Genomic DNA, 27,743 nt, shown 5'->3' on the forward strand with positions numbered 1-27,743 from the left:
TTTCTGGAAATTTCAATCCTGTGTAGCAATCAGATACCATGTACCACTCCCCCTGACCTCACAGAAAAATTGCATGAGCTATGTGGAGATACAATTCATCAAATACATTATGGCAGGCAGATTTAGAAATGTTTAATATACAAATTTGCCCCTCAACCACCTTTATGTATTGTGACAAATGGAAAAGGATAAATCTCTTCTAGAACATTTATTAAATCTCTACAGCAGGTTGATTAACAAAGGTAATTAGAAAATATTTGTTAAGCATAAGCCCCCAGAAATGAAATTCTTTCTAAAAGCGTTTTTGTGGTTGAACCACAAATGTCACACACACAATTCAGACAATATTCTCTACCATTTCCCCCCCACAAAAAACAACTATAAACAAAGAGCACGCAGATCCAGTGATACGATTTAACAGATGAAATGAGTTTTTAGTGCAGGAAGGGACCGACAGTGAAGTGTAGTCTCAAGGCAACTACGTGTGTTTGTACAGAGTGTCTGAAATCTGAGGCACCGAATCCACATCATGAATAAACCCTGGGAGAGGGAACAGGAGGGGCTGTCCTTCTGCTGTTCTCTTCTGTGAGAAACTTCTGATCTGCTGTCATGACGAAGCTCTCTTTTCTTCAAAGGGGGACTCGTAGACTTCCATGGGTGGGCAGGTGCACACCAGGTGCTGGTCGCCATAAATGTCATCGATCCGTGAGATACTGGGCCAGAACTTGCTTTCCGGTTTTACAAAAGGCTGAGAATAAAAAAATAATAAAAATCAGTATCAATCAAAATGTGAATTTCTTTCCAAAAGCCAGAACATTATGTTTGCTCAGACTGAAACAGGTGTATAGCTTCAAGACCATTCTACAACAGCTGATTTGCCACTGGGAATGATTTCAGAGAATTGGATTGTCTAAGCCCGTTCATAAATTTAAAAAAAATTAATAGATAAAAAAGACTGCGACCATGCGTGAGAGAGCAAAGGCTTGAGCAAAATCTGCGAGCGCTACCCCCCCTCATCTGGCTGCAGTTACAGGGTAGAGTTACAGGGTGCAGTTACAGGGTACTATTCCACATTGCTAATGAAGCTTTTTTGGAGACGCTCACCAGTGGAAATGCAGCGCTCTCTCGGGAGTACGGCCGGTCCCACGTAGACGCAGAGATGCAGGCCAAGGAGTGAGGCGACATCTACGGCACAGAGACGCACCCTAACACACTGACTCAACACCGCTTTAACACACATATCACACCGTAACACACGGACTCATCACCGCTTTAACACACATATCACACCCTAACACACTGACTCAACACCGCTTTAACACACGTATCACACCGTAACACACGGACTCAACACCCCTTTAACACACATATCACACCGTAACACACTGACTCAACACCGCTTTAACACACATATCACACCGTAACAGAGACTCGATACTCCTTATTAATATGCGTTTTTAATACTGTTTTGATAGACTGCGGCTCGCTGTGCTCCCCCCCCACCTTCAGCGGGTTGATCCGCGAGTCCATCCTTCCCTCCTCGATGTCGGCGATCTCCTGCCGGATGCTGGCGAGCGCGTCACAGAAGCGGTCCAGCTCCGCCTTGTCCTCCGACTCGGTGGGCTCGATCATCAGCGTCCCCGCCACTGGCCAGGACATGGTGGGGGCGTGGAAGCCTTTCATGGAGCAAAAATGAGGGGGGGGGTAAGCATTAGGCAGGAGAGCTTTATTACAGCACTGCACCAGACCACGTGGATTACAGTGAGACTCAAATAGACAGCGAGGGAACTGGCTTCCCTGAGGCTGTATCCAGGGTCCGGCTCAACTAGGCTTGCCCAGTCTTGACACTACACTGTTACAGTGCGCCTGGATTTCGTTGTACGCACCAGTACAATGACAAAAGAAATTCCAATTCTAATTCTAATTACTATTGATCACAACAAATATGCTGGTGGTTCTGTATTATAATCAACCCCCAGACGTTTACGGTATGGAGCACCTACCATAATCCTGGAGCCTCTTGGCGATATCCACTGCCTCAATATTGGCGGTCTTCTTGTATGGTCTCACGTCCAAGATGAACTCATGAGCGACAAACCCTGTGATGGAAGTGGAGAACTTGGTTTTGACATTTTCAGACAGTATTCATAATTAAGTGAACACACATTATATCCCTCTACTGCATAGCAGAAATGATCTCAGATCGGTTCCTCCTTTGATGTCCAATCAAAAGCTTCTCAATGACTTTCAAGGCCAAGTTTTCTCAAATTCAAGGACTCAAAAAGAGGGTAAAAAGAGTTGGTGTTGGGAACCCTTGAAAAAGCCCTCGCTGACATTGACACTCAGGACAGTGTTGAAGGCTTGACAGGGTGTAGAAAGGTTCTCAGGAGGATCAGTAAGCTGATCCTGGTTTCCTGGGGAAGCAGCTGGCACTCACCACGGACACCCCTGAAGAGGACCTTGTAGTGGCTCTCCAGTCGCTTGGCCATATAGTTGGCGTTGAGGATGGCCACCTCTGTGGCGTGCACCAGGCCCTTTGCCCCCATCATCTGACACACGAGACAGGACCCACATTACTGGCAGAGCAACGATTCATCTCATCTAGTCTAATTCTAGTCTAATGGAAACCCATTCATAAAGTAGGTAATCCCCATTACAATAACAAAACAATGTTCATGTTCACATTTTTCACAAACCTTTTTTTAATTTATAATCCAAACCAATATCCTGATCTCAATAAAAATGCTTTGAAATTTGTAGTGCAGTAACCTGTTGTTCATGTGCTGTAGTTTTTGCTCTGTTTCTGAGGCTGAAGGTTAGGTCGCTACATCAGGGGGCCTTACTTTGATGTAGGCCCAGGAGATGGGCAGGATGGCACTGGACCCCCAGGGGGCAGCACTGATGGTGCCCAGGGAGGACACGGCATCATCTGACTTCAGACTGACCACTGGGTGGCTTGGCAGGAATGGAGCAAGGTGCTGCTTTCTGCAGAGAACAAAATGGAGAGCGATTTCCACCGATACTGATTTCCACTGTTACAGCTGGTGCGGACCCATTCTAAGAGGCATTCTACATGCATGTGCACTCACACTCCAATAGGACCCATTCTAAGAAGCATACTGCATGCATGTGCACTCACACTCCAATAGGACCCATTCTAAGAAGCATTCTGCATGCATGTGCACTCACACTCCAATAAGAAGCATTCTACATGCATGTGCACTCACACTCCAATAGGACCCATGCCTGGGCCTCCGCCTCCATGGGGAATGCAGAAGGTTTTGTGGAGGTTCAGGTGCGACACATCTGACCCGTAGTCACCCGGGCGACACAAGCCAACCTGCACCGCAGAGCAGAAGGACAGGTAATTTGCTAATTTGCTAATTTTTTTTTCTTTTTTTTTTCTTTTTCTTCTTTGTTTGATTATTGGTTTTCTTTCCTCTTTTTCCGTTTTGTTCTGGTTTGATTAGGTCATTTTATTTTATGACTTTGTTACCTCCTCTGCCCTTTTGTTTTGTTTGTTTTTGTTTACTTAAATAAGAAGAAAGAAGAAAGAAAGAAAAAAAAGCCCCATGCAAAGCTTGTGAAATGCATCTATTGCTGAACAAAATGTGGAACTGGGCCATGTGTGTCAGTGAAGCAGTTTGGGATGTGTGTACTGTACAAAAGACACATACACAAAGTTATTATTATTATTATTACTACTCCACTACAGGTGCAACTTTATGTAGTTTACCCGCTTCTCCAACCTATTTTTACACTGCATGCAAGAAATATTTCCTGTTGAAATGTGGGTCTTGGCTTTAACAACATTTTTGCATTGTGGTAAAAAACGTATTTAAAAAAAAAAAAAAAAGGCAATTAAAAGACCAGGCCAATGCTGACAGCATACGATTGACTGTTGTGCTCAAAGCTCCGCCCACCTGAGCATTCATGTTGGCTCCATCCAGGTACACCTGCCCCCCGTTCAGGTGGATGAGGTCACAGACCTCCCTGATGTTCTCCTCGAACACGCCGTTCGTGGAGGGGTACGTGATCATCATGGCTGCCAGGTTGGCCTTGTGTTTGTCCACCTGCGGCCGGAGGAATGGTGAAGGCAAGGTTATCTCGAGCACTCCTGTCCCTTTCTGCATTTCTTTAATTTCCCACAGCAGGCTCAAGCCAAACACGTCATCATTCTGAGGCCAGTGCAGAAAGCAGAACCGCTGAGCTTCATATTAATGTGTAAATTCAGAGGAAGGGGACAATAGTTCAGACTCGAATAGTTGAGTTTATCAAACAGGGTGTGGACCAAACAATGTTAATTTCACTTTCCCCTCCTCTCCTGGAGAGTGGCTGGGGTTCAACAAAGCACACCTCATTCAACAGCTAGAGATCTCATTGAGCTGCTAATTAGTAGAAATAAGTGTGCCAAATTAAGGTTGAAATCAGTGCAATCAGCAATAAAGCTAGCAACAACAGACATGTTCACTGCAGGTGTAAATAATAGGCAAATAAATTGAATAATGGCAATGGCATTGGTTATGGAACTGTGTGTTTGCAAAAGGAAATAACATGTAGATACATTGCATGTACTGTTTTAAGAAAAAATTAAAATATGGAGACACCAACATTTAAGTGAAAAAGGGACACAGATTTCATTCTCTTCAGTTACAAATACTGAAGCAGATTCTATACACAATGTGACATGAACGTGGTATAACTAATTAGAAGCAGAGCCTGGGGGATTAAAGGGAAAAAAGAATCTATTTTTAAGAAAACCGGTTGAGTCTGGAGCAGGTCTAGAAAGGGAAACTGCCTCAAGCTGCTGAACCAAGTCTGTAAATAATTTTACAAAAACATCAAGAAATAAGATAAGGCCAAAGGGTCTGATTTTTTTCACAAGAACTGTTGCCAAAGATTTGATGAACTGAAAAACGAAACCGGCTGAATCTGCACAGTCATTTTTTTCTAACTGTCAATTTAAATTGAAACCTTTAATATTGTGCCTGTTTGCAGGGTGACCTAGTACAAGCTTTTCTATAGTCTTCAGACAACTTCAATATTCACAAATGAGGTCTATAGACTTTCAGGCTTTGAGTCAGTTGAAGTGGTAAGTGCTCCACCGGATGACAGTTTTAATAGTAGGATGCCAAAATCCCCATATTTAAAGGAGAGCGGACAGTCTGTCCTCCTTATGCATTTTATCACTATTCAAACAGTGGGAGAGCAGAGAGGATAAGGGATAGAGATGTGATCACCGTCCTGAAAACACTACGGGCATTAGCACTGTGGCATAAGTGTAGCTCTGTGGCATTAGTGTAGTGCAGCTCTGTGGTGTTAGCGTAGCACTGTGGCGTTAGTGTAGTGCAGCTCTGTGGTGTTAGCGTAGCACTGTGGCGTTAGCGTAGTGCAGTTCTGTGGTGGTAGCATAGCACTGTGGCGTTAGCGTAGCTCTGTGGCTTTAGTGTAGCTCTGTGGCGTTAGCGTAGCACTGTGGCACTAGCGTAGCGCTGTGGCGTTAACGTAGCTCTGTGGCGTTAGCGTAGCTCTGTGGCGTTAGCGTAGCACTGTGGCATTAGTGTACAGTAGCTCTGTGGTGTTAGCGTAGCACTGTGGCTTTCAGGCTCCTACCATAGCTTTCAGGTGTGCCACGTCAATATTGCCGTCCCGATCGACCTCCACCACCTGCACCTTCATCCCAGCCATCTGTGCACTGGCAGGGTTCGTCCCGTGGGCCGATTTAGGGATCAGACACACCTGGGAGAAAACAGAAAGGTCAGAAAGGTGTCAGAAAGGTCGCCTGGGATTGGCTGACTGCCAAACAAAAACTTTACCTTTTCTTTTTCAGTTATGTCATGAAGGCAAGATTTTTTTGCCTTAACATAATTCCATAATCCTGCCAAAATGTGGAAAATGTATTGGACTGTATTATAGGATTGTTGCATATTGGGAAACATTCCTGAGTGTTTCATGGGAATGAAGGGGGGGGGAGGGTCTGACCAGCCTGCCAATGGATTGTTTCAAAAATCACCAAATATGGTTCTTCATATGCAACCAGAATCCTGTAACCTTCAAAATGAGTGTTTTTTCCCCTCCCTTGTTTGCTGAACATTGGCAGTTTGGACCTTGACTGGTTGAAGAGCTCTCCCCACTATCTAAAGATGGGCTTATAAGGGAGTAGTTAAATAAAGGCCAGGTTACAAAACTCTCAAGCTACTCGTACGAACGGCCTTATCTAGCAGATCACTCCAGCCCCCCAGTGCTTATCTTAGCGTTCTTAGTATTTCTCCTTACCATGTACTGTCTTCCACAGCTGAACTTTGACCCTGGCCCTGATTGGCATTTGCAATAATGTACCCTGCCAATGTGCACATATAATAAATGGTGGTGTTTTTAAGAGGAATATGGCTGTGGAACATAACCAAGGGTCACTTTGCCCTTTTCCTCTTTCATCATCATGAATTGTTGATCCCTTACCAACAGCTGATCTATCTAGAACATGGACATGGTAAATTGAATTAATTTACAGTGCCTATATTAAAGTGTCCACTAGGTGGCACCAAGTTGATTCCAGTCAAGTCGTGTAATACCAACACCAACAATTACATTTTATTTCTAGTAAATTCTATGAACCACAGAATTTCAATCAAATTCTGAATTGGATATAGATCTGTGCACATTTGTGAGATGTACAGTTTATGGTGAATAAAAGGATTTTTTTAGAATGCAAGTTTTAATTCTCTTTACATTTTGAAAATACTGTATTTAATTAAATCAGACACTTTAAAAATATCTGATGTTTAAATGCATGTTCTATGGACACTGGAATCTGGATACAATCATCCAAGACACTTGCCTTCAATTAAATGCAACAGTTATGGTTTTCTTAAGAACCATTCTCATATTATAATTAAGGTGCAATTAGCCATAACAGTTAAACTGGTTTCCATTCATCTTTCTAACAGAACTCAATGTGTGTACATATACGTACTGCAAGTCCCATTTGGTAATGACAGCAGGGGCCTCTCAAGGTAGGTGGCACAGTTCCTAACTGCTGCGCCTCATCCTGACCCAGGTCTTCCCTCAGAAAGCTTTATTTGTGTTCAGTTTGCTCTCTGTGAACCTCACCTGTCCTCTGGGCAGGTGAGACTAAACGCCCTGTACTCCTGAGCTCTTTCCCCGACTTGAGAATTAACACACAGCCGCGGTTCTTGGTTTGTTTGTACACTTTCCCTGCCATGGGAGAGTCGAATATGCTGATGTTTATTTGCAAGAATATTGAATAAGTTTGAAATATAACAGAAGCATGTGAGACTTGGCAAGGAGCTGTAGGATGCCAGGGGCCACATGTGAAATTGTCCATATTGTGAAATTTCAGGTGTAAGTACTGTACATTTCATTTTTTTAAAAATAAAAGCCAGTTGGCTTGACTGTTGATTTTTTCCGGGCTTTACCTTTCGATGAGCCTCTCCTTTGGAGTTCAGATAGGCTTTGATGGCTGCGAGGCCAGCATATTCACCCTGAGCTCCACTGCAAGACAAAGGCACACATCTGACATCACAGTGCACATCCAGGAAAACACACATCTGACATCACACTGCACATCCAGGAAAACACACATCTGACATCACACTGCACATCCAGGAAAACACGTGACATCACACTGACACATCCAGGAAAAACCTTAAAAGCAACAATGTACAGTAATACTTATCATAAATACATTTCTCAATCAGTGAGTACTGTAACAAAGAACACTTTCACTAAACATGGTAAATTACAACACTGGCTACGTTTAAATGTAATTTTTAAATGGTTTTAGCTGTAAAAGAAATGGCACAGCAAAACAACCAAAATTAGAGGACCTATCAATTTCCTAAGCCTAAGTACAACTTTAGCAAAATTAACTTCTTTGTAATATCTGCATAGTTATTCAACCAGGTTTTTAAAGCAAATAATGAACAGTGTGTATGCAAGATAAGTCCATTAGTGGTGATAAGATTAAGATATACCTAATAATCAATGGACCACTGGCTTGTGTTCTGTCCAGTACAAGAGAACTGACAATAAAGATTAGTCAGCTCAGGTCATTGATAAATCAATGTCTGCAATGCAATGGTTGCCCTTGTCACTGGACATGATTACAGAAAGCAGAGTAGTCAAAGCTACATTTGTGCAAGTGTAAATGGATGCTGCAAAGCTATCAGAGGTTAACTGTATACAGACGGTTAAAAAGAAACATTTCGTATCGGTAGGAAAGATCCCAGACTCAGCATGCAGGCTGGGTACATTATGTATCACTTGCACAGTATCACAAGGCCAAAGTTAAAAGTCTCTTATAATCACCAAGGCTTGGGACGTCAATCATGACACAAAACAATACAATATACAATAAACAATATAATAGCCAGGGAATAATATTAGGTCAGAACTGGCAATCCATCCAAATACAATACTTGAAATGTTAGTTGAATATGTGGATTCCGATGCATTCATATAATCATACATTCAGCAACAGTGACTAAATCCTGACCTGTTGGGCTGAAATGAGATCTTGTCGTATCCTGTGACCTCACACAGGTCTCTCTCCAGCTGCCGGAAGAGCTGCTGATACCCCTCTGCCTGGTCCAGCGGCACAAAGGGGTGCAGGTTCGCAAACTCCTTCCATGTGATTGGCTGTTAGGGAATCAAAGGGAATCAGGTCAGAGTGACATCTGAGTGAAGCAAGCTGGTCAGGAAACTCATGTGATGCATCATCTCTTCAGTACTAAATGGTCTGAAATGACTGTCCACATCATGTAAATGATTAAGATCTGTGCAAAATATGCAAAGTGAAGTATAATTCAGTAACATCCCGAAAAGAACAAAACTCACCATGAGTTCAGAGGAACTGTTCAGCTTCATAGTGCAAGAGCCCTAGGATTGAGCAAGTTACATGTGATTATACACATATAATAAAAGACATAATTATAAATATAAGCACATCATTACACAAGCAACCCTAGCTTTGATCTATAAGTGATGTTGAAATATGCAGTGGATTTTGACGAGAAACAGAATCCACTTCGGGCTCACCAGAGGAATCATACTGTGCACGAGAGATATGTCTTTGTTCTCCAGACGCTTCATGTAGCGAACAATATTGGTCTCGGAGTGATAACTGCAAAATTAAAGGAACATTGCATAATTAATACACATATTACTGAGACATTAATCACAAAAGGGGAGAGCAAAGCAGGCAACATCTTCACACATTTGGAACTGTGCTTTGACCAAAGGAAATTAATTAAATTCATCATGCTAAATTGGTTTTAGCTTAAAAAAAATGTATATATAGATAGAACTGTTCAGATGACTTCTCTCAGAGGTAACAGGACTATGCTGGGATATTAAAATTTTAAAGTTGGGTTATAAGGATGGACTGCTACATCCAGCTGAGACATTTTGCTGGTTTTCTGGTGTAAAGGTCTGTGTCTGCAGGTCCTGAGCCAACCTGTTGAACACGGTGTGTGTGAGGAAGTCGCTGGTCCTCTTGAACGGAGTTGCCAGAATGCCTTTCATCCTCTCCCCCATTTTCTCAGCAATCAGCTCCTGCAAAATTACAATTTAGGAGATTCTTGTCACCCAAGAATAAACAGGAGCATGAACCTCATCATAAATTCATATGTTCTATGGTGGGGATTTATGCACATTTTTCCAGTCATGAGTGATAAAGTAAATAAAGGTTTCCCACCGCTGATGATTCACAGCCAAACACCCAGAGAAGATCATCCAAATCCTTCTCTGTCACTGTCTCATCCAGGGAGATGCCCAGCTGTACACACACATCACATAAACAAGTGAGCAACTGCTCCTCACCAAGCCCATTAGTCATAATATCACAATAATAATAATACATAATAAATAAATATAATTATATATGATCAGAAAGGATAGTGTGATGGATAGAAGTTGAACAGAAGTTAAAATGGATACAGTTTTCCTTGCTGGCTGCTTGACACCAGTGAAACATTTAGCTTAGTGAGGGTGAGACATGCTCATTAATTAAGGGAACTGCTCACACTCTTATTAATGCACCCTATTGAGGTGATCACATGCTCACTCCAGCTCTTGTGACGTTCAGCCACAGCCAATTATTTTCCTGGCACTTTTTTGTGTAGAGAATTTTATGATCAAGATCAAGAGTTGGGTGTAGGGTGCTGCAGCCCCTGGTCTATAGGGTTAGGGTGTAGGGTGGTGCAACACCTGGTCTGTAGGGTTCAGTTATAGGTAAGGAAACCCACCAGTCCTTCGCTGTAGACCCGCAGATTGATCTGTCTTTGCACCGCCCTCTCCAGGATGTCTTTGACCGCCACACTGCAGTGGATCTTCAGCGTGTCAAAGAACATTTCATGCTGTAGCTTGTGTCCCGCTCGCTTCAGACCTATCAGAAATAACATTCTTATCAATAATAACCCCACCCATTTCTGTCAGGCTCAAAACCTCCTGTTCCAGCACTTGTTCCAGGCTTAGTTACTTGGACCTGGACAACCTGTTTATGCCTAGTGTGCATCGTAAAGCATCGTAATCTCCACTCACACGCATGCTCCCTGTTCCAGCACCATAAAAGCTGACTACACCTGACTCTACGATAAGAGACTTTACCTATTCTGCTAACTTCAATAGATGTCACCTCACTACCAGGACACTTGACTGGATTCCAAAGTCTCAAATAACTTAAGTTCAACAACAAAATACCACATAGCACATCTAAGGAGAAAGAACTGCAGAAGTACCTTCAGCGAGGATGAGGGTGGCATTGTGTGTCCTCTTCGCAATGTGCTTGAGACCCTGGGGCCCGTGGTACAGCGCAAACATGACGGCCATGTTGGCAAGAAGAGCCTGGAAGGACATGCAGGGCAGTCAACAAGAGATTCAAGGTCACTCAAAAATAAGAAATAACCTGAACAGGGGTTTGTCAAAACTGGTGCAATTAATTTCATTCATAAGTCATTTTCTGAACCATTTAGCAACCAGGCAAAAAAAAAAAAAAAAAGTTATATTTCCATCACTTCCATCAGGATGTTCTACTGCCCCCCAGCTGACCTGAGCCGTGCAGATGTTGCTTGTGGCCTTGTCCCTGCGGATGTGCTGCTCTCTGGTCTGCAGGGCCAGCCGGTACACCTCTTTACCTGCTGCATCTCTGCACAGGTACACAGAAACACAGGTAATCCACTTCAGGCTGCTACGTTCACAAAACACGCTTTAGTTCCACCTTTCCATGAATGCTTTATGTAGCAAAGAAACCACAAAGCATCATGTGCAGAGTCATTAAAATGGTACATCTGCAGAGTCATTAAAACTGGACTCATATAAAAACAACCTGCTTAGTGCTTCTGGGGCTGGGACACTTTACAATGGGACTGGAATAATCAGCTAAGACTCGGCACCATCATGCCCCTGGGTATGTTTTAAAAGCTGTCCTACAAAGCACTGTGTCACAGGAATGTAAACATTAAGTTGCCAAGTTTCTAAATCAATCTTCGCCTCTTCTCCTTGTTTATGTATAACTGAGACAGCATATTCGGTTACTCTTTTGAACAGAATTTTTATCTCAGTGAGAGTTTAAAAATGGCTTAAAAATGAAATAAATAATTATTATTATTATTACATAGTTACTGACCAGTTTGAACCACATTCGCTGATTTTAGTTTGTCATTTTTATGTTGTCCAAAGGTTTGCGTCTGTTGATATTAAAGATGATTAAAAACCAGTAACCATTAATACAGGCCTTAGAGATCAACTCATAAATTGGTTAATCGTTGACGTCTCGAAATACAAAGTTTCGCAAGCTTGACTTGTCGTAAAGTACCGTGCTGGACTTGCAAGCTTGCATTATTATGATAACAGCTGCACTCAAGGTTACTTTTGTCAAGCCTTCTGTGCAGCAGATAAGGGGCTGTTTCTACTGGAATCCGGCACTTCATGACAAAAGCACCACATTTCTTACACAACCAGAAGAAGATTTTTACCCATAAGGCCTTTGCAGATTTTACCCAGAATGTCTCCGGGTTCTGGTATGTATATATGCGCTTCATATTCTGGCATAAAATCATGAGTCAAAGGACGGAGCACAAAATGGCAACATTTAATGCAACATACAATGCTATACAATGTTACCATTCACAGACCACTCTGCCAGTTTGCTAGCTCCTTAATCTGTCTCCGTTTTACTTATGGCAAGTAATTTTGAGAAAGTATGGCAATGCACACACTAAGAGTCTATGTGAATTTAGCAAGCATGATAGCAAAATGTTAACTAACAAAGGTCCACGGTTATGAGTATGAGATAAAGTATGAATTAAGTCCCTAAAGGCTCCTTAATGGCTGATCAGTTGTGAAGTTCAGATGCAAGGGGTGAAGCAGGACTGGCAGAAGTGAAAGGAAAATTCAGACAAAAGTAAGGGCTCAGGTTCGGGTAAAGGTAAGGGTAAGGGTTAGGGTTAGGGCTCAGGTTTGGGTAAGGGTAAGGGTTAGGGCTCAGGTTTGGGTTCGGGTTAGAGTAAGGTTAGGGTAAGGGTAACGGTAAGGGTTAGGATTAGGGCTCAGGTTTGAGTAAGGGTTAAGGTAAGGGTAAGGGATAGGGCTCAGGTTCGGGTTCGGGCGCTGACCTGGTGACTCCGACCATCCTCCCGGGCATCATCCTCACCAGGCTCTCTCTGACGGAGAAGAAGGCGGCGTGCGGGCCGCCGTAGCAGAGCGGCACGCCGAACCTCTGCGAGCTCCCGAGCGCGATGTCCACGCCAAACTCGCCCGGCGGGCGCAGCACACACAGCGCCAGCAGATCAGTGGCACAGCAGGTCAGAGCCTGAGGGGCACAGGGTTCGGGTTAGGACAGGACACGGGCGCCATTACATTATGTTATATTACCTTATGGTACGTTACATTATGTTACAGTACGTTACGTTACAATAAGTTCCGATAACACGGGTGTCCAATCTTTTCAGAAAAGAGCCCATGTGGGTGCAGGTTTTTGTTCTAGCCCAGCACTATGTCATCTGATTCTATTTATCAACTGCTTTAGCAGATGCTCATGCCCACAGTGATTTAAGAGCATTCGCCTGAGTTATGAGAGCAACAGTGCCAGACCTGCAGCTGTAAGTGCAACACCAATAAAGCACTACATTTTAATTCACTTATGACAGCCTATAACCACAGACTGGACTGAAACTGAGAGACTGAGAGGGACAGAGATGGAAGCTTGAGGTTGGAAGGAGACACATGGGATTCCCCAGGGAATTTAAGGTCCTTCTGAAACAGTATTACTGACACACAATTTAACAATGCAGCTATGAAGGCCAAACCAGCCCACAGACATTACAGGAGTGGCAAACTTCAAGTTCTGCATGATAATCAGCTCAGAAGCCTGTCAACACCGGCTATAAGCTTTATACCTGGAACTCTGCCATTGTCAGAATGATGCGTCAGAACTGGAGATGCAGACCAACACACACACACAGCTAACCCAGTCAGCAGCACAAACAGGCCCTCACCAAGGGCAGAAGGAGAAAATGGAGATAATCACAAACTCTCAAATATGCCAGTCAGGCAGGAGTCACTCGAGCAGAAGAGGCCTCCCAAAAAGATTTGATTTATAAATTAAAACCGGGACCTGAATTCCCAGGCAGGGGAGAATGTCACCAATCCCAGGGCTCATGACTGCCGGGATGTGGTGCTCTGGTTCAGGGCAGGGGGCCCGGGAGTTACGGGCAGCGCTCCCAAACTGAAACCCCCCCCCCCATCCCTCCCACACGGAGGCCTATGCCAGGTCATTGCGGGCAGCCAAAATGCTTCTCATGCAGAGCACCAGCCAGGGCTGACCTCAGCGATTAGCATAGCACAGCTCCAGTGAAAGGGAATGCTGGGAGAGCAGGACCCGGACAAGCAGTTCATCTCAGGCTATTACAGCGCTGACAGCATACCCTGAAGCCCTGAGGCTGTTACAGAGCTGACAGTAGGCCCTGAAGCCCTGAGGCTGTTACAGAGCTGACAGTAGGCCCTGAAGCCCTGAGGCTGTTACAGAGCTGACAGTAGGCCCTGAAGCCCTGAGGCTGTTACAGAGCTGACAGTAGGCCCTGAAGCCCTGAGGCTGTTACAGCGCTGACAGTAGGCCCTGAAGCCCTGAGGCTGTTACAGAGCTGACAGTAGGCCCTGAAGCCCTGAGGCTGTTACAGCGCTGACAGTAGGCCCTGAAGCCCTGAGGCTGTTACAGCACTGACAGTAGGCCCTGAAGCCCTGAGGCTGTTACAGAGCTGACAGTAGGCCCTGAGGCTGTTACAGCGCTGACAGGGCTTTGGGCTTTGTAAAGGAATACAGCAAGTTAAGCAAATCAATTAGTTCATGAAATCATAATCTACAGGTATACTGCATATTATTAATAAAGAAAGCACAACTGTTTTTACACAGATTACACCTTTAACCCTTATTTAGTTAGGCCACACTCACCCCAGCCTTGTGTGCACGGTCCACCAACCCAGCGAAGTCCTCCACTCGACCCTCCGTGTCGGGATACTGGAACAGCACGCCGGAAACGTCCCTTCCACTGAAGTCCATCTCATGAGGCATTTTTAACTCTGTTTTCACTCCTATGTAGCTGTCAATGACAATCAGAATAATGCTTCATGGTCAATCGCCAGTACAGTATAAAAACAACATGAGACGGCAGCACAGAACAGAGCACTTCAGCTGAACGCAGATTCAGTCCCTGAACAGAACAATGCTGTTTGAGTCGAGCGAGGCTGTCAGTTCTGTCAGCACGTATTGTCAATAATCATAAGACTGACAATAAAAACTACACAGTATCTGAAAGTAATATTAAACGTGCGTTATGTAGGGATAGGCTGGGATACACCCTGGACAGGTCACTAATCCATCACAGGCCACGCACGCCATTCACTCACAGTACACTGTACAATTTACAAAAGCTGGGTGCGACAGAAAATTCAACACATGTACGATTAGTGTCTCAGTGATTTGCAGGAGGCAAAAACTGTGACTAGAAGCAAATCTGAAAGAACAGAAGCTGAAATATGTGGCCCACATCCTGCCCGGCTGCCCTGACCTCATCTGGCAGGCAGGAGCTGAAGTCAGTGCTGAATCAGCCATTTTGGAAAGTTCATTAGAGACAGAAGGAAGGAGTATTCATTTTCCGTAAGAGAGCACAAAAGACCTGATGTTTTAACCTTGAAAGTGTTCATATGTAAATGTGCAGCATAAATCTCAGTCAGTCACGTCCAATCAGAAACACTGCACTTTACAGATGAGTCATGTCAGAATGAGCTTTAGTTTGAGATGTTTTATGAAACATAAGGGTTAGGGTTAGGGCTCAGGTTTGGGTTCGGGTTAGGGTAAGGGTTAGGGTAAGGGTTTGGGTTCGGGTTAGAGTAAGGTTAGGGTTAGAGTAAGGTTAGGGTTAGAGTAAGGTTAGAGTAAGGTTAGGGTAAGGTTAGGGTTAGGGCAGGAAAAGGAAAGACTACACCCCATACTTGGCTCTGGTCTGTACAACGGCAATGGTCTGAGGGTGGCAGCGAGGGTCGATATAAAATGTCCTCCGTTTATTCTGCCTGAGGAACAGAAAAAGAAATAAATAATCACAAAGCTTCTGGGAAAATTGAAAAACACGGCTTATGATTAACATGGGCTGACTTTGGTTTTGAACTTGAAACAGGTCAAAGGTCACTGACCTGTGACAGAGCTGCATCGCCTCCGCCGCCGCCGTGCCTTCGTCCAGGAGCGAGGCGTTGGCTACGGCCATGCCTGTGAGGTCACACACCATGGTCTGGTAGTTCAGCAAGCTCTCCAGACGACCCTGAGACACCTCCGGCTGGTAGGGGGTGTACTGCGTTACCCTAGGATCAGACAGACTGGCCGCTTAGGACACATTAAACACGACAGTCAATCGCTCCCCTACAAAATGAGATCAAAATAACTTTCAGCTTCACATGCAGAATACACATGCATCTCCCAGAGTGTCAACAGCTCAGATGAGGATGGGAATAAGGATCTGCTGGATGACTCATCCCCAGCAGAGCTCTGTTCTAGCACTGGAGCAGGCCTCAGTGGGATAAAGACGACTCATCCCCAGTAGAGCTCTGTTCTAGCACTGGAGGAGGCCTCAGTGGGAATAAAGATGACTCATCCCCAGTAGAGCTCTGTTCTAGCACTGGAGCAGGCCTCAGTTTGGCATCAAACCCAATCCACACTGTGCCGTGCCAACCGCTGCGGGCAGCTCCTCAGGATGACGCAATCGGCTTGAGTGTTGGCCAGAGAGGGGAGGGTTCCAGTCAGCCCATATAACAGTGACTCATCACACACCAGTGACCCCTACTGGCCAAGTGGGCACACGCATGTTCTTCTGCTGAGCTGCACATGAAATTCGCTCCTCTGGTCTGCGTCTGTGCCAGCCCAACTGCCTCTGCGTGACCAAGGTAATGACAGCAAGATAACTGCTGCATTTAAGGGTGATCATTTCCAGCAGAAATACACTTAAGGATATACGAGCTTACAGAGCATAATTATTTTTCCTGTTGTTTTGATTGCAATAAATACATTAGAATTATTATTATTATATGGTTAAGAGTGTGCAATAAATGCATCAGTTTACCTATAAGTAGCAAGTCATAAAGATCTAAAGCTGAAGCTACCGTAGACATTATCTTGGGACTACTGACCTTAGTCATTGCAAGAAATTGAAACAAAAAAAACTAAATACAACCATGACCACTTTATTCAAGTAAGGAAACAAGTGGTTAAATTCAAGAGAGAAGGCTTTGACTCCGGAATCTTAGAACTGGACTGTCCTAAAGAGTCCAAAAGTCACAAGCTATGACATCCCATAATGCAGCAACTGAATGCATAATAGTCAAGTGAACAGCAGACATGTGGCAATTTTAAATGGCATTCCATTGGAATAACCAATACACTGTACATATTGTTGAAAAACCACATGCAGGCAAATCTAATATCTCACAGCCAACAATTTGCTTTTGTCGGTGATGAAATGTAGCAATTCCGCAGTGGCCAGTATCCATGCAAGCATGAACACGAAGTAGGCATGTTTCTGAATCAGGAGTGAAACGGGAACCAACCATCCAGAACATGAACAGGACGTAGGCATGTGTCTGAATCAGGAGTGAAAGAGGAACCAACCATCCAGAGTTCTCCAGAAGATTCCTTTGTATGACAGGAGGCACAGAGCAGTTGTAGTAGCCCATTCCGATGTAGGACCTCCACAGCTTATTCCTGCTCGCTATCTTCTGCAAGGTGTCCAGAATTTCATTCTCACCTACAAGGCATAAGCCACATGCACACCAGTCACACAGAGCCTCTGCATTCCACAGAGATGCTCAGCAGGTCATGAATATGTTAACTGCTCACATAAAACAATGTGTGGTATAACAGTACAAATAGGCAAAACGGAATCAATTCCCCTAAAGCAGACATAAGTAGCATAATATCATATAATATTAAATAATATCATATATCATCATAATCAATAGCCCCACACACAGTTCAGTGACTGGAGTAGTTACTTCAGGAGACGATCTTGAGGTCTAGGCACAGTAGACCTGGTGACCATACTAAGACTTCAGTCATTCCCCCTTGAAATTAATCTTATTGCAAAAACATACACGCGTTTCATGTTTCAGTAAGATTCATTTCAAGAGGGTATACATGTTCACAACTCCTGTTAAACTTGCTTTTGAGAAACAGATTTTAAAGTATTTTTTGTGACCTTAAAACAGGTTTGTTTCAGCAGTGTCAAGCACTGAATTTGAATTGTATTGGAATTTGTATGCTGCATTTGGATATTCTGAAGGGACATCATGTGTATGTTCCACATTTCTATGGTTTACTTATGCGGAAGGATGACTGGGGGGCAGCATATGGCCCATTTCCCGATGGCTAGTTATCTAGTTTAATTCCCAGTGCTGTGCAGGGCAGAACACCCAGTGCACACTGGGATACGGAATTCCCCTAGGCATTCCGCTGCTGCTTGGCAACTCCTCCAGCAGCAAAGAGACACCTGGCCTGACAGCACAGCCCAAATTATTTCAGTGATCATTAAAACATCAGGACACTTAATACCCTCATTTAATGAAACCCTTATTCAATTAAACCTTTATACAATAACATGCCTTTTCTTTCAGGGAGGAACATCTGGGCAAGAGTAGAGCTTAAGTAATTAATTTTAGTTCACTAAATTGCATTATTCACAGTTAATTGGGTATTGAATTTTAGTGAACTGAATTTTTACTCATGAATTAAAGCTTCACTTTCCAGTTAAGATATGTTTATGGGGGGGGGGGGGGGGAGTCTGGAAATATGGTCAATATATGGTGCCTTTTCTACCGGACCGGCCAATGGAAGGCTCGTGATTCACTCCCTGTAAGGCTGGTGAAGCAGGGGCAGCACCCCTCACTTCACCGTTTCCCTGCTCCCTGCCAGTTTCCCCAGACCTCTGAAACGCCCCCTCAACTGCCAAAAATGGAGTCTATCAGCCGCATTTGAAACGATCCAGCACATCCATTGTTCAGGAGAGAATCCCTCGCAGGCACTGCCAACCAAGCCCTTCCGGCTGAGCACACAGGAGCCAGCACTGCCCCCATTTTGTTTCTCTTCTGCACAGTCAGCCTGACACATGCACAACTGATGAAGGGGGGGGGGCTTGGGCGAAGGACACTGTCCCATTCCACTGGGGCACATCCACCCCTGAGAAAGATCAACGGGGAGCATATTCAACAAACTCCTTTCATATTTGGACAAATAAACCAAACGTTCTGTAATCAAACAAATATAAATCATAGGTTTTTGTTCTAATATAGGTCAGATTTAAATCATGACTGTTTACACACTATGCAACAGTTCACGACAGGTAATAAACCCTGGTCTGCGGTATTGGCAAGCTTGCATTCTCGGAAGACTCTTCACAACCTGGTGCGATAGCACATATGTATCGTATTGAGCAATACATTTAGCGTACATCCTCAGCTGTGTGTGTTGGTTTATTGAGAGCTGGTTAGCTGGCTGGACGGCATTTCTCAGCAGAGGTGAATTTATGTGTTTCCCACCTTTGCTCCTGGGCGCCCCTTTACTGCTGTTAGCTGTTAGCGCTTCATTATACTCCTGTAATGCCTACTGAGGGCCGATTTATCCCCAAGGCCACATTACATCAGAAATAACAATGCATACAATGACAACTGAATCGTATAGTAATCTATAATCATATCCCAGGGCAGTTCTCAAACATGCTTTTCATTTTCACAAATGTACTGTGAGGCAAATAACTAGTTTAGCAAAAGGTTAAGTATATGGATTGATTAGATTACTGACAATTTCCTTGCATTATTTGGAAGACTACCACTGGTATTGACTCTTGCCTTTGGTGGGTAGCTGTTTTTTTCACCAATTCGGACCCAAGAAACTATATGAGGTGCAATAAACTGCAATAAAATCAACTGCTTGAATTAACCAAGTGCTGAGCAACAATATAAATCTGCACACCCCGTGTGCTCCAAGAGCAGGTGAATAGCACTGTTTGGACACCAATAGTGTGGACCAGTTCTGCTAGGCCTACTATTCTTTCATAATATTCGATTAATGTTGCTTTTTCACAGCCTTGCTTGTGCCTTGTGTTGTGAATCTTTACCTAACCCCAACAATAAGCTCCTGTGCGGAGACCTGGAGTTACAGTGCTTAGGATGGGGCTCAAACATTGACAGTGCTTTCAGTAATGACTTTATATTTGGCAGACACTTTTATCCAGAGTGCCGTTAGACCGTATCACACTGCCTGCAAAAGACCCTGCCTACCTATAGTATTGTGTGCATAACCCTGGTGAGACGATTCAGATTTATGACCCTAAGAATCTGAACTGAATCTGTAAGAAGTTTCAGATGCAACAACATACAATAAAAGGACGTATAGACTAGGCCTACAATCCATAACTAGCTTCCTGCATCAATTAAACCTTTACTACACTTCTTCAACGACAGTTCTTCCACAACGTATTTTACTGACTGTACTGTAAGGTACCTTTAAAATCATATCTGTTGATACAGCTCGTCTTTGATAAATTCGTATTTTGAATTTTCTATTTCTGTCGATATTAAATGTGCCTCTGGTAGAAGACGAAACCCAAACTCCCCGCAGAGAACTTTCAAAGGTTATTAGCAGGCTTCTATTTTTGAGGAACCCTGCTTAAATGCACTTTCACTTGACAACCCATAGACTTAGGCCTATAAAGCCAACATATGCAAAATACCGGGAAAACGTGTCGACAGCCCATATTTGGATATATACTCACTGACTCTTTTCATCGCACACAGTCCGTTGCGGCTGTGATGTAATGCCAACGCCAACCAGATTGAACTGGACTTGTGACTGCAGCTCAAGGCTGAACTTTACACTCTAATTGCCATCCTATTAGCATCGGCTGCAGCCAACAGGAGATTGGTGCTGCTCGTTGGGTTTTGCAAAAACAACTCCAAATATGTTCAAAGGAAGACTTAACGGAATTGCTCTACATAGAAGACTCACACAATAACCGCGCAACGTACATTTCAGGGGTTTTTTTTCGTTTTGATTTCCTTGTTCAGATAGCGAGTTTATCAACAAAAAACTCTTGTTTTATACACCTTAATAACAGACGCAGTCGTAAAGTAGATTAAAAATGAATGGATCCATAAATTGTACTTTATGGACGCCGATATAATTCCCCGTTTAATTTCAAGGCGTTTTTAAACTACGCTTGGTGGATGAATGTTCATTGAAATAAATAGCTTGCATGTGGCAAAATGAAAGCAAAGCACGTGCGTCTTGACTGATGCCTAAAACACGAAAATAGACTTACAAACTGGGTCATCCATTTTCAAACTTCTTTGTAAACGGATTGAGGCTGGGAGAGTTTTTTCAATCAATTCTCCAATTGTCTGAAAAATAGGCAATTGTTAGCGCGGTTAGAAAATGTTCTTAAAATTACACATTGATGGATATAATCAGTAAGATTCAGTGCCCATTGTTAACTGTCCTTATTACGGTAGCATACTGTAAGCAGACTATCTGTAGGCTATTAGCTTATTGTCTGTCTGATAACTGTCAAACTTACCTTAAATCCAAGGGTGTCGAGCATCTCGCTTTTCTCTTTGTCACCTGGTCCAATATGTCTTTCGGCGAAATCATCGTGCCTTGGCAGTATTCTCTCGATCTGCCTGGATGTGAATGTAACTGCAGAACACCGAACACCGCGCAAAGACAGAAAAACGTGTTCAGTTTCTTTCAAAAATCTGTTTGCTAGAGGCTTGTGTAAAGCGCCGCTTTTACCAGCTAGTTTTCTACATGGCACGTGAGTGTTCGCCGACCTAGAGATGAGACCCCAGGATTTTACACAGCGTTGCATTTTAATCTAACTTTTAAAAATATATATTTCTTCAGCTCCACCAGTTCTCCGGTTATATGTATAACTCCAGAAAAGAAGTCTGCCAAGTTCTTAAAAAGTGACTCGCTAATACATACGCCTCCTCATTACACAAGGAACCAGCCAATCAATAATAGAAAGCTCACTGACGCAGTGTCAAGCCCCCGTGCACAGCTGCTTTGAACTTTCTCACGTGCTGGAGTTGTGAAGAGAGTGATAGAGCGCTCTATCGCTGGAACTTCGTTGCCTTCGGAACGGCGAACAGTCGCCTGATTAACTGTTGATACCGAACATTTTACATTTAGCGACCGTAGGCCTATCATTTCTAGTAAGAATATCATCATGGTGTACAGTATGCGTTTAGACTTGTTTGCGTAACAATATGCCCTACATACAAACAATAATAGCCTTTGTTGTTTTTAACCACTGTTTTAATCGACATTTTTATTTCCCCGTTGAAATGAGCATTCGCAAGTGAAACACATCCTTAGCACAACAGCATCCTCAGTAAGGAGAGCACACCAGTGAACACCACCAAGCCGCTTTTTTTCACCACGCGGTTCTCCTCCTTATCCACCTGTAGTCCCGTGCAGTCGCCGGCCGACCTTGTGTCCAGTCCATATCGCGCCAAGAGGGGCGGTATATCCTGCCCTCCTGCCTCTCCAGGGTCAATTATGTTTCACCACATGGGACCCCACGTCACTGTCTGGCCTGGCACAGTTAGGATCCAATGCACAACCATCGCATTACAGCACAGAACCAGCACTTTGGATGGACCCAGAAAAAGCAGGAATGCCGTTCTACTGTGAAAGTTGTGTCTAACCTTACGATGTTTCCCACACATGCAGTCAGAACACGCATGATTGTGTGTACCTCTCTCTTTCTGATACACAAACACCAAGAAAGTATTACTAATCCCAAACATCAAAATGCATGACAGTGATGGTTATATGTTAATGTACATTTCATGCATACATTTTCTCTTTCGTTTCCATAGACCTTAGCAGTGCCCTGTACGCGGACCTCAGCATTGAGTGACTGGGTGTGTTGTTAACTCAGCTGTTTTTCGCTACTGCAAAATTCTGCAGTCACTGCTGCCCTCAGAACAGTCCCCCTGCCTCTCCCGCCCTCTCCCCACCGCCCACTTTAGAGGAACAGCCTTATTTTGGCACCGTCTGATTGCTGACACACCTACCAAGTTCTTAATGATTTACCTGACAGTGCTTACTAATAGGATAATCTCCTCTTTATCTTTACCTGTCTGCAACATTATCCTTAGTTGTTCATAAATTTATACAGTGCAGTCCATAAGTATTTTGACAGTGACACAATTTTTGTAGTTTCGCTCTATACTGCCACATGGGTACTTGGATATTTGGGTACTGACTTGATAAAGACGTCAAAATGGTCTCAATACTTTTCTCACGTTCATATCCACACTGCTCAGGATGTCATCAAGTTTCATGTTGAATAAATAAGGTTCATGCAATTCTATACCACCACACATTTAGGCTGTCCGAAAGAACATGTTATTTTCTCCAGTATCCTAATGCTCTGCAGTCATGTGGTGTTATTCCTGTTAATCAGAAGCATGGGGGCCATCTAGTGGTTCAACCCAAAACGGACTATCCCATTTTTTAACTCTGTGCCAAAAAAATACCCTTCAGGGCAATAAAGGCTTCATCTACTTAATTAGTGACTAAAAACACCTTTTTTTTTTTGCTCCCACTAAAATACCACTATAAGTATATGCAATTTATTTGAAGTACAGCTTTCACCAAAGCATACTTTTTATGGGTATACTAAAATATCATTATAAGTATTTGTGATGTAGTACTTAAGTACACTGCAGTACTATTTAATGACATATATTTGGAAGCATACTTTTAAAAAGTACATTTTAAGCATACATTAAATTAAGTACAAAAACTGTAAGTACACTTGAAATATTTTTGTGAAGTATTAAGTTATATTTTTAATACCCTTAAGTATATATTTTCACTTGGGAGTGAGCTTGCCTGTGGGCTGCAGTGTGTGTAAAAAGAAAGAGTCTGGGGTCATCACGTGTTCCAGGGGAGGACGGGGGAAGGTCTACCCCCTCCTGAATCAGCAGTGAGGTTCACGCCAGAGTGTGGCTGAGCTTGCGTTGGGCCGTCAGCGTCAAGGCACCAGCGGCTCTCCAGCGAGGCGAGCGTACCTTCCACAGAAGGAAGGCTGTCTGAGACTCCCAGGGAGACGAGCGCACCTTCCACAGAACGAAGGCTGTCTGAGACTCCCAGGGAGACGAGCGCACCTTCCACAGAAGGAAGGCTGTCTGAGACTCCCAGGGAGACGAGCGCACCTTCCACAGAACGAAGGCTGTCTGAGACTCCCAGGGAGACGAGCGCACCTTCCACAGAACGAAGGCTGTCTGAGACTCCCAGGGAGACGAGCGCACCTTCCACAGAACGAAGGCTGTCTGAGACTCCCAGGGAGACGAGCGCACCTTCCACAGAACGAAGGCTGTCTGAGACTCCCAGGGAGACGAGCGCACCTTCCACAGAACGAAGGCTGTCTGAGGCTCCAGACAGAGACGAGCGCACCTTCCACAGAACGAAGGCTGTCTGAGACTCCCAGGGAGACGAGCGCACCTTCCACAGAACGAAGGCTGTCTGAGACTCCCAGGGAGACGAGCGCACCTTCCACAGAAGGAAGGCTGTCTGAGGCTCCAGACAGAGACGAGCGCACCTTCCACAGAAGGAAGGCTGTCTGAGGCTCCAGACAGAGGCAAGCGCACCTTCCACAGAAGGAAGGCTGTCTGAGGCTCCAGACAGAGGCAGTCTGCTCTGATTTACTCAGTGTTACAGACTCTGCCCTGTGATCTGGTTGAATCCTTAACAGCAGGACTCTACTGGACAGTGAACATCGAGTATGCGGCAAGCTTTCACCAGCCATTTATCAGCCATTTATTATTTAGAGTTAGAATTATGGCAGGACACACGGTGGGTCATATTACATCTGCCTTAAGCGGAGTGAACCCACATACGAGCTAGCCTCATTTATAACCGCTGCGGATTACTGTTCTGAGGTCTCAGATACTGGCATGCAGCCTGTTGATTTTTGGCAGCTTTTACTGTCCATTTGAAACAAACAATTGTAATGCATCATACTTGCACTGTGTATCCACAAAGGGGAGAGAAAAGAATGTGAGAAATATGCAAACAAATCATATCAAGGAAAGCATAGATAAATGTGTACATAGCAGGGTTGGCAGTTACAATTCAGATAAAGTATCTCTGTAGACAGTTTACCCAATAATAGGAGCATTGCAATCAGCTGGGAATTGGGGTATAAATTTTCACCAGAGGACACCAGCATTTAATCTGGATAGCATTCAGGATTTCTTGCTTGTATATTTGTGCTAACATAATCTACATATTAAATAAAACCAACAGCGAGAAGACCGTTGGATATACAAGCCATCGACAGCAAATTAATAAGAGCTCCTATAATAGATATTTTGGTAAAAACAACGCTTTTTAAAATGGATTTGAAATTGATGGTTTTTCAGCAAAACTCACAACTGATTTATCAGTTTTTGCCGTTTCCTTTTGCTTTACTGTATTATATTCTGGCCAGACAAGGATGCCTCTCCTCAACAAACAGGTACGTGTTATCAATTCTTCAACAGTATCTGCATATTGGGAATTTAATTGAATTTATTGATTTATGTCACTGCTGTTCACCTCATATCATATCTCTATTTGTATTACCAGCTGTATTACAGTGTTAAGTGTGTCGCTGAGCTCATTGCAGCTGCGTATTTGGCTTCTCAGGTACGTTTACCTGGCGTTAGGTGGCTGTGTGCTCGCTATGGTGTCCATGGGCTCGTACTGCTGGCTGGTCTTCGTTCCTGTTGGAGCTTCTGCAGTGCTGGTCCCCTCAGCACGCTCCCTGCACGCTCATACCTGCGTATTTGGAGCCCAGATGTGCTGGCAAACCGGCTGGCACCTCTTCATTCAGTACAAGGAGTACTGGCTTCAGGAGCCTGTAGACACCAGGTATCGCATGGAGTTTAAAGAACAGCTTCTCTTTGAAGTGGTTTTTGCCTGTAATATTTCATATGAAATATCTATATCTAAGATAAAGTAAATGTACAGTGTGTTGAGACATCTGTGAAATGCATTTTAAATAAATGATGACTTGACTTGACTATAAATATGAGATAAAGACCCAAAAAATTTATCATGATCTAACACTCACAACAATAAGTCATTTATTTGATGTTTCATGTCAAGCAAGTGACAGTCATTGTTTCAGCCATTATTTGTCTTTGTCAGGATTAAAAACAGTAAAAATATGATTTACATAATACGTACTGCTGGCAGCTTAAGCTAGGTACATTTTTGGTGCTCTTTCTCATGTTGCTCTTGGTACTGGACCCCTACAGTGCATCGGCACCAGTCTGGAGATGAACCATTATCAGCATGCCTTTTGTGTGACATTCATGTTGAAATTTTGGTTTCTGTCTTTTTTTGTGACTGAAAGGTTGTACAGTACCTAATTATAATCAACCCTAGGTGCCACCCAAATGTCATGTGTAATCAGAGAGACCATGCTGTGGTGCTCCAGGTCTCGTTTGAAGTCGGCAGCGTAGTAATTATTCCTTTTCTCTTCACCATTCTCTCAGGCTCTTGATCGCAGTCTCATCCCTGATGCTTCTCACACAGAGAATCACATCGGTGTCGATGGATCTCCAGGAGGGCAAACTGACTGGCACACAGAGTGTGGGCAGTGCCACATCAGCCCTGGCACCACACCTGGCTGGCACACAGAGTGTGGGCAGTGCCACATCAGCACTCCAATACCTCAGTTACACACTTTACTTCCCCGGGCTCCTGGGCGGACCCCTCTGTTCTTTTCAGCAGTTTGTTTCCTTTGTGGAGCAGAGGGTCAGCCCTGCCCCACAGCCTCTGTACGCTGTGTGCTGTAAGGTCTGTTGGGCTTTAGGCCTGCAGTGGGGTAAATGTGTCCTTGTGGACGTGATGGAGCGTTACTCCCCAGGCCTTGCCCAGCTGAGCGCAGTGCAGAGTACCCTGTGGGTGTTGGGCCTCGCCCTGGTGTTCAGGCTGAGCTATTACTCCCACTGGGCGCTGAGCGCGGGCCTGAACAACGCGGCCGGGTTGGGCTTCCGGGGGTACAGCGGGCGGGGCGTCCCGCGGTGGGACGGGGTGTCGGACGGGGACCCCTGGACCCTGGAGACGTGCAGCCGGCCGTCTGCGTTTGCGCGGCACTGGAACGGGACGACGGCTGCCTGGCTGCGCAGGGCGGTGTTTCAGAGGTGCAGGACCGCCCCGCTGGCGATGACTTTCGGGTTCTCCGCCTGGTGGCACGGCCTGCACCCGGGGCAGGTGCTGGGGTTCCTCCTCTGGGGCGTCGCGGTGAAGGCAGACTACCGCATACACCAGCGCGTGCGCCCTCTCCTGACCTCTCCAGCCACACAGCGGCTGTACCGCGGCCTGGGCTGGGCGCACACCCAGCTGCTGATTGCGTGTGTGGTGGTTGCCGTGGAGCTTCGGGGCGCCTGTTTTATGTGGCTGCTCTGGAAGACCCACATTTCTGTTTTCCTTCTTCTGTACGTCATACTGTTGTTTTTTCTGCCACAAAAACATCCCTAAAAATTAATGATTTGTAAAATATTTAGAAACACAGAAAATAACATAAAAAATACACAATAAAATATAACTTCAAGCAGAAATTATATGGTTCCTGGCACAATCAGCAAAAATAGACAGAGAAAAGATTATGGAACACAGACAAAATAGGCAAACGCAGTAAGCAAAGGTTTCCTGAGGATTGAACAGGCAGTTGGTAAAACGTTGTCAGTTAATCTGACTAATTGCAGCTGGACATTTTGGCACGTATGCCCAGTTTCCATCAAATTCATTATGTCTGGATATTTGATGAGGAAGGCATGAGAATTTAAAAACTTATGTTTATTTTCACATGTAACCTACTGTTACAGGTAGGAAAACAATGCTGTGGGTTCACAGTTAGTTTCTGCTGGGAGGGTCAAAATCAGAAATTTCCAGAACATTCAGTTTGTCTTTGAAACAGGCTTGGAACCATAAAAATCGCTGCGCGAGAATCAGTGCTCTGCTTCTTCTACATAACGGGTTAAAAATGCTGTCACTGTTTCACCACTAGGTGTCAGTGTAATACATAGAAAACATGAAACCTATATGAATTACACTCCTTTTTTACCTACCTATCTATCTATCTATCTATCTACCTTATCATTAAAAAATATATATATATATTTATTCAG

General features: G+C 44.1%; 2 protein-coding genes across 2 annotated transcripts; one reads left to right on the plus strand and one right to left on the minus strand.

The window, feature by feature from the left end:
- Positions 1-193: 193 nt before the first annotated feature.
- On the minus strand, positions 194-21,555 carry gldc (glycine dehydrogenase (decarboxylating)). The gene is made up of 25 exons (XM_064297432.1): positions 21,128-21,555; positions 20,873-20,951; positions 17,170-17,305; positions 15,705-15,869; positions 15,507-15,584; positions 14,467-14,614; positions 12,633-12,829; positions 11,068-11,164; positions 10,758-10,863; positions 10,266-10,405; positions 9,716-9,796; positions 9,476-9,573; positions 9,058-9,142; positions 8,857-8,898; positions 8,516-8,658; positions 7,437-7,512; positions 5,614-5,739; positions 3,924-4,073; positions 3,228-3,340; positions 2,844-2,985; positions 2,438-2,549; positions 2,004-2,099; positions 1,504-1,676; positions 1,105-1,185; positions 194-748 (listed from the first exon to the last, which is right to left on the minus strand). The coding sequence occupies exons 1-25, from the start codon at positions 21,416-21,418 to the stop codon at positions 608-610; spliced, it is 3,096 nt and encodes a 1,031-aa protein (XP_064153502.1). The 5' UTR covers positions 21,419-21,555; the 3' UTR covers positions 194-607.
- Positions 21,556-24,792: 3,237 nt separating this feature from the next.
- On the plus strand, positions 24,793-27,743 carry mboat4 (membrane bound O-acyltransferase domain containing 4). The gene is made up of 3 exons (XM_064297434.1): positions 24,793-25,081; positions 25,252-25,476; positions 26,106-27,743. Exons 1-3 carry the CDS (start codon positions 24,960-24,962, stop codon positions 27,091-27,093), a joined length of 1,335 nt encoding a protein of 444 aa, XP_064153504.1. The 5' UTR covers positions 24,793-24,959; the 3' UTR covers positions 27,094-27,743.

This window comes from Anguilla rostrata, chromosome 10, assembly GCF_018555375.3.
Source record: "Anguilla rostrata isolate EN2019 chromosome 10, ASM1855537v3, whole genome shotgun sequence".
In the NCBI taxonomy this organism is placed as follows: Eukaryota; Metazoa; Chordata; class Actinopteri; order Anguilliformes; family Anguillidae; genus Anguilla; species Anguilla rostrata.

Bases quoted from the DNA above. Each gene is read 5' to 3' on its own strand.
- gldc (XM_064297432.1), bottom strand. From the start codon at position 21,418: ATGCAACGCTGTGTAAAATCCTGGGGTCTCATCTCTAGGTCGGCGAAC. The intron at 10,406-10,757 runs GTACTTCTGCAG...TATTTCTGATAG, and splicing joins CACCCTCATCCTCGCTGAAG to GTCTGAAGCGAGCGGGACAC. The intron at 1,677-2,003 runs GTAGGTGCTCCA...GCTCCATGAAAG, and splicing joins CAAGAGGCTCCAGGATTATG to GCTTCCACGCCCCCACCATG.
- mboat4 (XM_064297434.1), top strand. From the start codon at position 24,960: ATGGATTTGAAATTGATGGTTTTTCAGCAAAACTCACAACTGATTTAT. The intron at 25,082-25,251 runs GTACGTGTTATC...TTGGCTTCTCAG, and splicing joins TGCCTCTCCTCAACAAACAG to GTACGTTTACCTGGCGTTAG. The intron at 25,477-26,105 runs GTATCGCATGGA...CCATTCTCTCAG, and splicing joins CAGGAGCCTGTAGACACCAG to GCTCTTGATCGCAGTCTCAT.